Source organism: Henckelia pumila, unplaced genomic scaffold, assembly GCF_033568475.1.
Source record: "Henckelia pumila isolate YLH828 unplaced genomic scaffold, ASM3356847v2 CTG_525:::fragment_3, whole genome shotgun sequence".
Taxonomy (NCBI): domain Eukaryota; kingdom Viridiplantae; phylum Streptophyta; class Magnoliopsida; order Lamiales; family Gesneriaceae; genus Henckelia; species Henckelia pumila.
The window spans coordinates 4,012,480-4,027,101 of record NW_027331857.1 but is presented as its reverse complement, the minus strand read 5'-3'; the positions used below and the strand labels follow the sequence as shown (position 1 = coordinate 4,027,101).

At 36.0% G+C, this 14,622-nt stretch overlaps 2 protein-coding genes and 1 long non-coding RNA gene across 4 annotated transcripts; 1 reads left to right on the top strand and 2 right to left on the bottom strand.

Annotated features, from left to right (window-relative positions):
• Positions 1-909: 909 nt before the first annotated feature.
• On the bottom strand, positions 910-4,574 carry LOC140873090 (glycerophosphodiester phosphodiesterase GDPDL6-like). Its single transcript, XM_073276073.1, has 10 exons — positions 4,498-4,574; positions 3,972-4,078; positions 3,535-3,831; positions 3,208-3,335; positions 2,626-3,124; positions 2,461-2,502; positions 2,095-2,370; positions 1,856-1,992; positions 1,296-1,776; positions 910-1,214 (listed from the first exon to the last, which is right to left on the bottom strand). Coding segments are annotated over exons 1-10 (2,274 nt in total). The 5' UTR covers positions 4,500-4,574.
• On the top strand, positions 3,329-4,275 carry LOC140873091 (uncharacterized). 2 transcript variants are annotated; one of them, XR_012147973.1, is made up of 3 exons: positions 3,329-3,565; positions 3,713-3,822; positions 3,952-4,275. It is a non-coding gene; the product is annotated as an uncharacterized lncRNA (long non-coding RNA). The 2 variants fall into 2 exon arrangements; XR_012147974.1 differs by having other exon boundaries at positions 3,329-3,610.
• Positions 4,575-5,305: 731 nt separating the features above from the next.
• On the bottom strand, positions 5,306-8,720 carry LOC140873242 (VAMP-like protein YKT61). Its single transcript, XM_073276299.1, has 6 exons — positions 8,338-8,720; positions 7,881-7,978; positions 7,692-7,796; positions 7,367-7,432; positions 6,034-6,120; positions 5,306-5,639 (listed from the first exon to the last, which is right to left on the bottom strand). The coding sequence occupies exons 1-6, from the start codon at positions 8,531-8,533 to the stop codon at positions 5,589-5,591; spliced, it is 603 nt and encodes a 200-aa protein (XP_073132400.1). The 5' UTR covers positions 8,534-8,720; the 3' UTR covers positions 5,306-5,588.
• Between the last annotated feature and the right edge of the window lie 5,902 nt (positions 8,721-14,622).

The window sequence follows — 14,622 nt, the reverse complement described above, 5'->3', positions numbered from 1 at the left end:
TTTTTTTATCAAAAAAATATTATTTTTTTAATTTTAAACATGATTCCATCGACTCGATTAAACCCGTGTATAAATAGGGAGAAGATAGAACCCAACGGCCAATATTAGGTCAGAAAAGAGAAAATGAGGGTTGCAGTGAGAGAGAAGGGAGTTCCGAGAGGGTGGTTGCCCCTCACTGCAAACACCCAAATGAATTATATATATTTATATCCAACAGCCCTTCCATAACAACACAACGATTCCCCATACTCGTTCGTTGTTCATTACTAGCTGCGCTCTCACTCTTTCTCTCTCTCTCTCTCTCTCTCTGTGGTATATATTTACAAATCCCATCTGTGTTCGTGTGGGCTGTGATGATGATTTCTCTTTCTTTTCTTTCTGAGCTGATGAATCTGGCATCCTGGAGGAGAAACTACCCGACCCGTATCTTGGCGGGGCAGCCCGGATGGCCTCTGGGCAACCGGTGATTTGCAGCCATGGCATGGTCGGTCTCTCTTGTTTGCCTCTTAAACATCCATCTGAGCCTACTTGTTTCTTTTCAATGAAGTCTTGTTAAATATTATTTTTCTTCTTTTCACTGCCAATCTTTCTTGGGTATATTTTAGTTTAATTGATTGATTGTTTACTTGTTATTTTGCATGAGGTTTTGGATATCAAACATCCACTGTAAAAGCAAGTATTGTACATTAATTGATAGAATTAACTGTAGTATTTGAGCCACAGATCCTGTTTTCGTGTACCGTGAGGTCCAAGAATACAAGGGATCGCTTGTCGCAGTTGCCAGACATACATAATAGCAATACACCCGAATTCCTAGTTTGAGTCGTCCGACCAGTGACTTTAAAAACACCTCAGCTGACTTGGTACAAAAAATCTGAAGTTTACCGGTGAAGATGGTATTTTCCCCCCTTACTCTACAATTAACATGGTCAGAATCCCAACCATTGCAGCAAAGAAGAAATGCGCCTTACTTATGATTGTTGATTGGCTCGAAGACTTTGGCGTTGAAGCCGGAGATTCGCTTGCAGCAGTAGAGTTCGATGCAGAATCAGCTGGCGAATTCTCGATCACTGCTGGTAGGGGTGGATCAACTACGTCCCCTGTGCTGAGTAGAGGGGGTTCAGCCACTTTTTCTTCCTTGTCTGGCTGATATAGCATTCCTGGTTCCACCGGATTTATGACATATGGTGATCCGTCTCTCGTGCAAGTCGACCCTGAGGCATTGGAGAAGATATACTAAGTTGAAATCTATGTTCCATTCTTGTATACAATCAAGAAATTGTAATGATACGTACTAACGAACGAATTTGCAGTGGCTGGATAATCTGTCACGAATCCATCGACCTTTTGGGAGTACAAGGTGGCAAGCTCGACATAAGGATCCGATAGGTAATCCATTATAAAGTTCTGGAACTCGTTCCTGAGGACTCCAACGTATACTGAGATATTAGCAGCGTGCATTGCTGGTACCGTATTTGTGAAGTTCAAAGCGAAATAATCAGTTGTCATAACGATCGCATCTCTGTGCACGAAAACGGCATCAGCGTGTTTCTTCACTTCTTCTGCTACTTGATGCGGTGCACCGCTTATTGATGGATTGATGTAAAGTACCCTTTGGTAATTAGGGAAATTCTTGAATTTTAGTAGAACAGAGCTGTCATCTGATTGAATAAGAACTTTCTGAGTCAATTGCTTATCGAATGAGGCGTTGGTAAGGGCTGTGGATACCATATTGACTATGTCAAGATTCTTGTTTGAAGCAAGATATGCGGCATTCTGATAAAAAAAGAACGTATATATTATTGGATGAAATTCAGTTAAATAGGTAGGGCATAATGTGACACCGAAGAATCACCTGAATGAAGATCAGTACTCCAGTTACTGCTTTTGTCTTGGCCAGTTCCAAGAACTCGGGAAGGGTCACAAACTTCCCCTTATTCTTGTTTCCAGGGTTTCTAACGAGTCCGTTGTCGAAGAAACTCTCGATTTGAGCTGAATTTGATTGCAAGAAAGGAATAGTTTCAGCGCAAATAGGTAAATGAAAACGGGTTGGACTGAAAATTTATCCAAGTTCATCGAATTTGAGAAGCTTACGACTTAAAGATTGAATTTCGCTCCATGTGAGATCAAAGGAAAAGATTCCATCTGCTGATTGGATTTCCGGTACGCTCGTGGATCTGTCCATGTAAAGTGTTGCTGCTGTAGTAGTCTTCATAAGGTCTGCTCTGTCTAAGCAAAAGGCAATTCCGTCTTTGGATACTTGAACCGAGCAATCAATTATATCAGTACCGTCTTCTATTGCCTTTTGATATGCAAGATCAGTAGCTCCGGGGAAATCACCACTTGCTCCATTGTGGGATATGATTAAAGCTATCGAGAAAATGGCAAAATAATCATGAATAACAATAGTAACAAAATACTACACTATGAGAGGAAGAAATTAGGTTTCTTCTTCCTTACTTGGAATGACTCTTGAAGCATTCTTATTCTGAGGTATACATCCTGCAATCAGAAAGATACTTCTCATGTTAAAGAAAGAGCAAATGAAAAGAAAAACTGATAACAGATCAAGGATTCATTGTAATATTCGCAGGAACAGATAACAGGACGGTCAAGAAGTCGAACCAATTGCTTCTGAAGCAGTTGAAGGGAAATCTGTCAAAAAACCATCAACCGAGAACTGAGAATTTTCGATGAATTGAATGTACTCTCTGGTGGGATCGTAGCTGTAATTATAACTCAAATAGTTATCATTAGCAAAATCCGAAGCATAAACTGTAAGGCCTTGCTTGTGAGCGTCTTGTACGAGGTTTGTTGCAGGCTGCAAGACTCTTGCCTTGTCCATAGGCCAAATGTATGCCTGAGGTACAAGAATCCCAGATGCAAAAGATTTGATCATAGAGAGCTTGTTAACAAGTGAACCGTACGTCTCGTTAGTCGTGGGTTCTTGAACATCTTGTGCAAGAAACTGGAAAATGATCTTTGTTTTGGCCGCCCCCAACTTTGGCCCAATGCTCTTCAAGAAACCTATCTCAGGAGATGAGATGAACTCTGGTAATACATCAGTTCTCTCTAGCAGAAACTTCTCCGGACTGATTTTATTTTGCTGATAGAAGACATCGTACTGAAAATGACATCTCAAGATAAGCCAAAACATATTATGAACCTTAACGCAAATCAAAGATATATGCGAAGATGAAGGGAGACCTGAATGTTCAGCCACATTCTTGGAGGAATTTTCAGTGGTTGCCCGTTCCCGTCGATTACCAACTGGGAAGGACTTATGATCGGTGTACCATCGTATACTTCTGTTCTGGTGTATATATTCTGGCGCACTGCAGGAGAAGAAGTTTACATATCAAGACAGCTACAATAACCGAAATAAGCCCTTATGATCATTACTTTAGCATGCAGAGAACAGGCCCCAGACCCATTCGTAGTTACAAAATCTTGATTGCTTGGGGTAAAAACTACCATTTACTGCTTGCTACATAGAAGAGTGAAGGAAAAAAATGCATTATTTCAAGAACTTACGTCCTACTTTCTGGAAAATGACTTCAGCTGGGTAATCCAAGCCGAACCATCCATGGATTTCTTGTCCATTTATGTTGTACACCTTTTCTCCTTTAGGATCCACATCTTGAATATTCGTTGTGTTCATAAGATTGATTTCAGAAACACAAAAGCCATCATTGTCCTTTGTAAAATGCAGATTGCAATACAAAATCGTTCCAGGAATGCTAGACTCCCCAGCAAAGGAATAAGCCTCGAGACTAGAGTCGGGGAAAAATCCTGAGTATCCACCATTGGCTACTACCTCAGGTTGATTACCTGAAAGAAAATATAAATATTTTATGGGCTTTCTTTTTTTCTTTTTTTTTCTTCATCAATCTTTAACTTTTTGAATAACAAAGAAAGAAGAGGATAAAATACGAATTGATATCCTTTCAGGCTACAGGTGGTGATTCTACCATTTAGAGTCATCCATTTTCTTTGAGGAGGAGGAGGCAACTGAGCTTCAATGGTTTGTGTCAACAAAAGAAACAGAAGTACATGGCCGATGATTCCTCTCCAAATCCTGCATGTTCAAAATGTATTTGATGAAATATCTGCACTCTTGAACAAATTCCAACGCTACTTATTGAAATTTTAAGAATTTTTTGTTTATTTCTTCCTGATCATGTTCAAAAGCAGGTTGGCAATTTGCAAGCTTGGGATCAATGTGGTTTGAAAAGAATTTATACATTTTTTTTTTTAATTCACACGATCGATCTTCCCACCATTAACCTATGTATTCATCTTATCTTAACACAACTGTTTCTTATAACATAATTTACATGTTCTTTTACTTCCATTATTGATTCTAGAAACGAACAACAATATAAACGTGATTGCAAAATATTTGGTAAAACTATCTCGACAATGAGTTATACCAAAAAAAGAAAGGTGATTATCAAAGAAATATTATTAGAAAAACCATATTTAAGATAAACTTACATGATTCGATAAGATGTATGAAAAATGGAAGAAGGTGGCCTGCGGATCTCTCCAAATGAAAGAGAAGGGAAATTGTAATGAATATAACGTGTAATGGTGAAAAGGGATTTTGATGAGGAATGTTAAATGAGTATTAATACCTCCCACACATTTATCGTATTAATAGCTACTCCATGCATTCATTCATTCTATTTTAGTTGACCACTTTGACTTCAATTTCACTTTTGTTGGAAGTAATTAAAATATACTTTTCAATGCATTTCACATTCAAATACCAGAGATATAATATGAGCTCTAATTGTAATGGTCTTATATTAATTGATCATTAATGAGATCTTCGTACGTGCTGACTAAGTTAGCGATAATGAAAGAACATACATTGATAAGATGACCGTGTCATCTGTAATAAGAGAGATGTCATCTGTAATAAGAGAGAAATATATTTTTGGTCTTACTATTAAATTTTTTTATTTATTTTTTCAATTTTGGTTTTGTAATTGCAGTTTTGTATTTTCAGTCCTGCAAACATATTTTTTTTCATTTTTGATCTTATTACGGTAAATTTTTATTCATAATCCTTTAATGTATATATTATTTTTTTTGAGTACGTTAACTAGTATGTTATTCTCATTTTTTTTAAATGGAATCTATCATCATGTCTTATGAAAACAAAGATTTTAAAAAATGAACACATACAAACTATATGACAAATTGAAAACTCATGGTGGTAGGACCAAAATTTTGATCATATTGTTTGCAATTTTAATCATTTTTAAATTAAAATATGACATTAAACACATCAACATCATGTCGTTAATATTTTGTTTGTGTTAACCAAACTTTGTGTCATGAAATTAACCAAAGCATACAGGAGGTATAATGTGATCAGAATTCAGAACCAGATTTACTATATGATTCTCAATTCTTTATCAAACCTTAAAAAGGTTAAAAACCAAAGAATTCAGCCTCACGACATTCCATAAACTTTATGTTATAAACAATTACATCAAACATCACATTCAAGTAGTCAACCACAAAGGAGCAACCGAAACCGTATAGGAGCTGGATCATCCCGTTCCTTTCCAAGGCACTTATAAGATCGTACAACATTGATTGGTTTTCTTCGCTTGCTTGTAAAACATCTGTTTCAAATATCCCAAGAAAAAAGATTTTAGAAAAGCGACAAGAATCCGGCATTGGAAAAGAATGAATGACGGACATGAGTTGGAACTTGGAACGATTGCAAATACAAAAGGTAAGTTAGAATGGCAGCACATCAAGGGTTAAAGTGAAGATTCCAGGTCGACCACTCGACCAAATGTACTTCTGTTGTCATGCACTGGTTGCAGTTAATCATGAATAGAAAGATGGATTGGATTTACGTCGAAAAATGAGGAATAAAATATTAATAGCACGTTGCAACAGTTTTAACCACCATAAACAATACAAACCCTATAAATAGTCTGTGCTATTGTTTCCTATTTTGCATAACTGAATCTGGAAAGAACCTAGTGAAAAATAAACAAAGATACAAACCTGAGAAGCTGCACTGAGATCTGAACTCTTCTCAACTAGACTATCAAGCTTCTCTCCTCGCTCTAAGACACTGTCAATTGTCTTGTGCTGAAAGAAGACCAAATATAAAAGATGTCATAGATACAAGGTTAAAAGAAAAAAGAAACAAAAGTGAACCCGTCAATTTGATGCCACATGTATTGTTGTATACAACAATTGGCATTGCATCAAGCAATCCTATGCAAACTTGGGTTACTGACTAGAAATCATTGAAGACGTGACTTGTATTTCATTTTTACTCAGCAAAAACAATTTAGAAGAAAAAAATAAAATTTGCAAGCATTAAGCCAATGGAAAAAAATTGAGCAATGCCCACATAAGCACCAATGCCGCAGGTTATAATGCATTGAACAAGAAGGTGGTTCAAATTTGTAAAGACTACATGCAATCATATTTGCAAAGACAACATGCAATCATAAAAAAGTCTACAAGGAAAACAACCAGCGATCCTGATTTGCTAGAGGGAACTCTATTTTGAAGAAAATGCAAGTACAATGAAAGGCAGAGGCATTATTCTGCACTCTACATGATCATTAATTCAAAGTTCTCAGTATCAACAATGTTTAATATGATCTATCCATTTGTAACAAAATGTTGCTCTTTATCTATCAAGTTGAAAGGAATTTTTAAACTGTATACTCTTAATTCTTGTACAACAGATTTCCAACAGTCGATCAATAATGCGCCTATTCTTTGTTTTCTCCCTCCCTGCTGCCTATCAAAATAAAAGTGCTGAACCATATATCTGATGGAGAATGCCTCAGAAATCTTCCCCATCGCTGATCCTTCCCTACTCAGATTTCTAAAGAGTAAGCAACACATAGTTTACGTACTCGTATTTGTTCAACTCCTAGTTTAACATAAATAGAGCATGATCGAAAAGAAAAAACTGTAATTATTGAATATCTTGACGAACTTACAAGGGTAATTATAAAAAAAACATGCTAATCCAAGGTTAGGCGTCCCTCATCTCGACAATATGCAAAATAAAACGATAACATTTTTCATTCAAAACTGCTGAATCTTTAAACTATTTACAAAGTCAAAATTGCACTCAGAGTGGATGAACAGACACGACAATAGTGACACATTCATGTGTTATGTCCACCATTACTATTCTGCTAGGGTACTGCAGTAATAATTTAATGCTCAACAAGTGTATGGATCAATGAGAATTCTCTTTTGTAGCTAAAACATGGATCACCCAAGAGATTAACATGAATAATCAGGATGGTGGATAGCTTGGGTATGTATCTACAAGTGATCAAGGAGCGAAGACGCAAAAAACACTCACAAGAATAATTTTGGTCTCATCCAACTCCCGTTGAATTCTCAACAGCTTGTCAGCCTCGGCAGGGTCCTGAGCAGTTAAACAGAAATAAGAATAAGAAAAAGGTTAAAAGTTTAAAGAGTGCATCTAAGAATACATGTTCATAAATACATATCATGAGTCACTGATGTAACTCACAGAAAATGACAAAAGTTTAAAAATATTCAAGAGAACGGAGGCCGAAAATTAGCAACTGCAATTTTAATTTGAAACTGCCACCAATTTATTTATTTTTAGCAAATACTGCCACAAATTTCAAACACACAGAGGAACAGAAAAACTGAAATACCTGAAATTTGGTGATCGACTCATTTAGATAAGGCCATGATTGAGCATTATCAGACTGCTGGGTTTTCCAAGACTCGCCGAAGTTCTTTAAGTACTCATCCAAGACCTGAATTCCACAAAAAAAATACAGTGCCTTCATGAAATTCAAATAATAACCACTGTATATAGTCGACGCAACGTTATCCAATACCTGGTTGAGCAACGAAAACGCACTTCGGACAGGATAATGGTCATCCATAAACCCCAATGCAACCAAGCCATTTCTATTGTAGGAATGAACCATGTACTCTGGTGAATTTGAATCAAAAGAACATATCAGTTTCTAGCCAATTTCCAGCCTTCTAACTACCACATATCAGCCTAATATTGAAGAGAAAATTCAATTTGATCATAATGCATTATCCCTCCGCTCATGAGGCCCAAACAGGAATTCCAACCCCATCCAGCTATATTGCAATCAAAACACATAATACGATCAGATTTTCAATCTATACGAAGAAAAAAATTAGCTCACCCCTCAGGTAAAAGTATCGAACTCCCCATAAAAAATCAATGATCTTTTTTACAAATAAAACAATTCAATGAAAGATGAGATGAAAATGGTTTCCGTCTATTCAATTGAAGAAGGATTAAAAAAAAAAAAAAACCTTCATGCTGCACGGACTGGCGTTGTCCAGGTGGGGTGCGCTTAGCAACAGTCCGACCGACAAACACGATAAATTCCCTGACGCTGGGGCGTTGGAAGAACCCGAAACTGCTTAGATCCGACGCGTTCGCCAATATAACCGGGTCTGAACTCTCCGGGCTGCATTTCAATAACAACAAAGCCGTGATCTTCACCATAATCGTAATTTCTGATCGCCAATCTCCTCCTTTTTCAGCTTCTTCGTCTTCTTTTCTGTTTGTTGATTTATTCCGTCCCTCCTATTACTAGAAACAGATAACCGAAAGATGAAACAGGAAATTGGTTGTGAATTTTCTTACGGCCGTAAAGATTGAAGATTTCTCGAAAAATAAAAACGATTATTGTATTGTCAAAAAAAAAAAAAAAAAAACGATTATTGTATATATATATATTCTTTGAGAAGGGGCAGCATACAAGAATCATGGTGGTGCGGTGGGTGGCTACTGGGTCCTTCGAATATTGCGTATTACATGCCACGTCACACCATCGACGGTTCCAAATTCCTAAATTGTCCCTTCTGATATATACCTAATTTGATTATTTTCAGTTTCAACTTTCTGCCTTAATTACGATACAAATTAGGAAATTTATATTAGAGCATGTTTATCAATATAAGGAACATGGTTGTGACGAAGGTAATTATTTGATTTGCGTGATTATATCAACATTGATAATGTTTTATTTTAAAATTTTGAATAACACGATTATATTAATATGGTGGTCGATCTTGAACGAGCATTAATAATTTTTAAAATAAAAAAATCAAAACAAATAAAGTGTTGGTTGGGCTTCACCACACGAATAGTCTTCAAAGGGTCCATCAACATGACCGTATACGAAAACTTCCACTTGTGGTTTCCTCGCCCCTTGGAAAGAAGGCGGGGATGATTGGAAAGCTCAACTTCGTCGACTTTGGACATGCTCATAAGTTCGATTTATGTATTGAACTAAGAAAATTAATGTAACGTTTAAAAATCCTAAAAAAATGATTATGATTCTTTTTAATAAAATTTTGTAAAAAAAAAGGGTTCATAATTACTTTTTTTGAAAACTCACGAACACTACTAAATAGTGCTTTCTATAAATTTTGTGAAGAAAAAACAAAATAAGTTTCTTAGAAGCTCTCCAAAAACACTACCCCTTAAATTATCCTCTCAACTTTTACAATCAATTGTAATTATAAAATATTAACGTGTAAAACACACCATGGGTGTACGTAATTTATTATTAAGATGATTTTTTAAAACTAATAAACCATTGTATATGTTTTTTTTTTGTGGATAAAAACAATCTCTTCATTAGATAAATTTGATTGAGCTACATCCATCAACCAAGATGTGTATGAACCTGTTTAGCCAAAAAAAATAAAATTATTTTTCAAGCCCAACAAAAAAAAGAAATCGGAGCCCACTTCCTAAAACTTAAAGCCTTCTTATCTTCGGCCCACCAAAGAAATCCAAGTCCAGCAAGGAAGGAGGCGACAAAATCAGAAATTGAAGTTTATTTCAAAGTGTCTTGACCAGGTCAAAATTGGTTAATGGAAAGTGATGACACGTGGCCCATGATGAGGAATAATGGAGGGGAAGTTGCATACTGGTTTCAAACAAAAAACATCGACGGAAGTATGAGAGGGTCTCTCGCAAAATTCAACCAAAAAGCTCCAAAAGCTCTTTGCAATTTGGCATCAATTTTTCTGCAAATTTCGTACATTTGGCATCTTCATATTTTCAAAAAAATTTCAGTGTACTTATTTAGCATTTTCTATTAGTTACTAGAACTATTTCAGCAAATTATCCTTTGTTTTATTATGACAAATATGTGTCATTTTGAATTTTCAGTAGCAAAAAGTAAATATTCGATTGCTATTAATAATTTTCTTCTCATTTGTTTTCGTTCTTTGGCATATAACTGGTAGAATTGAGACCGACGGTGAAATCGGAGCTCATTTTTGCTTGTTTTTAAAAGTTATATTACATCTTTATTTTTCATTTTCATATTTTGGTATGTGAGTGCCTGACACGCCCGTAATCAACCCACTCGAGCCATTTTTTTGTGCAAACAGAACCTTCAACCCAAGAGAAAGGTGAAGGATGATTCAAATCAAAAAATGCAAGAGCGTGCGCCACTTTGTTCGCATTCCTACTAGCAAAATAAACTTTTGTAGAACAACTAGAATTAAGAAGCTGTACAATATTCAAAATAAGCATGTACTGTGTAGGAACGGTTTATTTTTTAACGAAAAAACAAATATATAGGTTCACAAATCACACTTAATATATAGATATAGATCTCGTCAAATAAAAGATACAGGCATAGATAATTTTAGTAAGTTGTAAAAAAATTTAAAGATATTTAAAATATATTTAAATAGGGAATAAATCGAAATGAAGCTGTGTATAATAAGAAAATGAGAAGTTGAAGATGTCAATTGAAAAATATAAATTCTATTTTATGTTCGCTTGGTTTTAACTTTTAGGTCAAATACTCAATTAACATGGTTATATTTGTTCAAATTAGTTTGATGTAATTAGGTTGGACCAAATATAACGATGAACAAATAAGAAGTACTAAAGAAATGCTTTTATAAAAGCGTTTGTTAAATATTTTAAAAGTTATTTTAAAAATAAATATGTGTTTCAACAATATTCTACAAAAAACCGTTACACAAATTTAATATATTTCAAAGTCTGCTGTGATTTTTTTTTTCATATTGTTTTTTTAATATTAGTCTTTCAAATTCACTTCAATATATGAATATGTAAGCACAATTTCCACCACACGATTAAAAGCGAGCCAAGAGTTGAACTCTTTTTCTTTAAGACAAATTTTGCCCCGCCTAGGTGCTAACGGGATTGTGCAAAGTGTCTCCCAAAATAGAACGCTTCCCAACTTTGAGTAGCAGCACTGCAGACTCAAAGAACTTCGAACATAAGTGCTTTAAGAAAACTCAGACTCGATATGAGTATGCAAGAGAGAAGAAAGGAAATCTGAATGAGTGAGGTCTGAAGAGATGCACTGGTTCGAGCGAACCAGCCCAAAAGTCACGTCCGTTCACAAGGAAAGATGCACTGATCGAATGAAGGGACACACTGTTTCTGCATGCACTATTCTGACATGCAAAATAAATATTTAATTTATTTGTCTAAAAATTTAAACATGTGCCAAGCCCAAGCCCAAGCCCAAGCCCAAGCCGGTGCCGTGCCATGCCGAGCTGTGCCGAGCCGGACGGATGGCGGCGGCGCGCGCGCGCGTGTGGCTAATGGTTCGAACCTAGCCTAGACTAGGTCCGCTCCCTTTAACAAACATGGGTATCCCTTGGGACCCCAACCCATTGTTCAAACTTGGGCATTATATATTGTCATCCTTTCCCTTATTTTACCAATGTGGGACAATGAGCATTTATCTCATTCACCACTTTCCAACACATTTTCCAACAATCCCCCACATGAATGTGATTTATGCGAATATGTATGCAGATGCTAAAACAGAGTTTCTTACGAAAAATTATTGCATGGGGAGAGGTAGCTTGCGGCTTTGAACCTTCCTTAGTGAAATACTATCGAATTTACTAGGCTGCCTAGTGAACGTGATGTCTTGAACTATTCAGCCGTTGATGTAAACCAAGACAACAATATTCACACAATAATTTTTCTCACACTTTATTTGTTCTCATGGTTTTGTCCGTTTTGGCCCTGGACAACATCTTGGATTCTTAAGTGTTTCGTTGAAGCGGCCCGTCTTCACACTTAAATAGGTGACCTCCTAGTATATGAGTATCCTGTCATACCCTATTTCATAAAGAAATATAGGAATCATTAAAAGTTTTGTTAAAACTTAACCTCACTACTTGCACAGGTTGCACTGTTATCCTAGGAATGAGAATAGAACAAAGTTCTGAGTGCACGTGAACGTTCATAACTTGATTGTCCCATTGAACCAAGATCTTGGGATCTCCAATCTACAAGGTTGGGTTTCCGCTATGAATATTCTTTAATTTTGTAGGTTTTAATCTCATTCCTCTTGATAAGCAGTTAACTTGATCTCGTCCTAAACCTTTTGTCAACGGATCGGCTAAGTTATCTTTTGATTTTACATAATCAACTGCGATAACTCCATTTGAGATCAACTGCCTAATGGTATTATGTCTTCGACGTATGTGTCTTGACTTACCATTATACATACTACTTTGTGCCCTACCAATAGCCGCTTGACTATCGCAATGTATCATAATTGCTGGCACTGGTTTCATCCAACACGGAATATCCTCTAGGAAATTACGAAGCCATTCCGCTTCTTCTCCCGCTTTGTCTAGAGCTATGAATTCCGATTCCATAGTTGAACGAGCTATACACGTTTGTTTAGAGGATTTCCATGACACAGCTCCTCCACCGATGGTGAACACATATCCACTTGTGGACTTAGAGTCTTTTGTGTCGGATATCCAATTTGCATCACAGTATCCTTCTAGTACGGAAGGATATGTGCTATAATATAATCCATAGTCCATTGAGTACTTTAAGTATTTAAACACTCTTTCTAATGCTTTCCAATGATCATGACTAGGATTACTTGTAAATCTACTCAATTTATTTATTGAGTATGCAATATCAGGACGAGTACAATTTGTAATATACATTAGACTCCCAATTATCCTTGCATATTGCTGTTGAGATACTGGTTCACCTCAATTTTTGGATAAATGTAAACTTAAATCCACGGGTGATCTTAACGGTGTGACGTCATATGCGTTGAATTTCCTAAGTACTTTCTCAATATAATGAGATTGTGTTAGGACAATTCCTTCAGGCGCTTTTACAATCTTAATTCCTAAGATAACGTCTGCTTCTCCCATATCTTTCATATCAAAATGTTTTGTCAACATTTTCTTAGTTTTCATGATTATATCATGATTACTACCTATTATGAGCATGTCGTCTACATATAGACAAACAATTACATATGAGTCATGTGTGCCTTTTATATAAACACATTTATCACACTCATTAATCTTGAATCCATTTGACATCATTGTTTTGTCAAATTTTTCATGCCATTGTTTAGGAGCTTGTTTTAGCCCATACAACGATTTAATGAGTCGACACACTTTTCTTTCTTGACCGGGAGCAATGAATCCTTCAGGTTGTGCCATATATATTTCTTCCTCTAACTCACCATTTAAAAAGGCCGTTTTAACATCCATTTGATGTATTTCAAGATTATTTAAAGCAGCAATTGCTATAAGTACTCGAATAGACGTTATTCTTGTAACAGGTGAATATGTGTCGAAGAAATCCAACCCTTTTTTTTGTCTAAATCCTTTGGCCACTAACCTTGCTTTGTATTTTTCAACAGATCCATCAGCTTTGTATTTTCTTTTTAGGATCCATTTGCATCCTAAAGGTTTGCTTCCCGGTGGGAGATCTACTAACTCCCAAGTATGATTTTGCATGATGGAATCTATTTCACTTTTTATGGCCTCTTTCCAAAGTGGAGCATCAGGACTGGATAGCGCTTCACTTAAAGTCCTTGGATCATTTTCTATAGCATAACTTAGAAAATCAGGACCAAAAGTTTTAGCTATCTTAGCTCTCTTACTACGCCTTGGTTCTTCGTTTTCATGAGTTTCCTCATTTGTAGATTCATGAGCTCGTTTAATAGAACTCGTTTCTTTCTCTTCCTTAGAAGGAAAGATGTTCTCAAAAAATGCAGCATTCCTTGATTCAATAATTGTATTTTCATGTATATCAGGAATCACTGACTTGTGCACTAGAAATCTATATGCACTACTGTTGTTTGCATATCCAATGAAGATGCAATCTACAGTCTTAGGTCCAATCTTCACTTGTTTTGGCTTTGGTATTTCTACTTTCGCCAAACACCCCCACACTTTCAAGTATTTGTATGAGGGCTTATGTCCTTTCCACAATTCGTAAGGAGTTTCATCCTTCTTTTTATGTGGAATTTTGTTAAGTATATGATTTGCCGAAAGTATTGCTTCCCCCCACAAGTTTTGGGGAAGTCCAGAACTTATTAGCATGACATTCATCATTTCTTTCAGAGTACGGTTTTTCCTTTCCGCAATGCCATTAGATTGTGGTGAATAAGGAGCAGTTGTTTGATGAATAATGCCAGATTCATTGCAAAATTCTTCAAATGGAGCAACATATTCACCTCCTCTATCACTACGAATTTTCTTGATTTGTTTGCCTAATTGATTTTCGACTTCAGTCTTATAGGTCTTAAATGC

Excerpts from the sequence above, each read along its gene's own strand:
- LOC140873242 (XM_073276299.1), bottom strand. The coding sequence starts at position 8,533 with ATGGTGAAGATCACGGCTTTGTTGTTATTGAAATGCAGCCCGGAGAGT. Across the intron at positions 7,797-7,880 it reads CGTTTTCGTTGCTCAACCAG|GTCTTGGATGAGTACTTAAA; the intron begins GTATTGGATAAC and ends TGTGGAATTCAG. Across the intron at positions 5,640-6,033 it reads ATCTCAGTGCAGCTTCTCAG|ATGTTTTACAAGCAAGCGAA; the intron begins GTTTGTATCTTT and ends TATTTGAAACAG.
- LOC140873090 (XM_073276073.1), bottom strand. Across the intron at positions 1,993-2,094 it reads CGAAATTCAATCTTTAAGTC|CTCAAATCGAGAGTTTCTTC; the intron begins GTAAGCTTCTCA and ends AATCAAATTCAG. Across the intron at positions 1,777-1,855 it reads GAGTACTGATCTTCATTCAG|AATGCCGCATATCTTGCTTC; the intron begins GTGATTCTTCGG and ends TTTTTTTATCAG.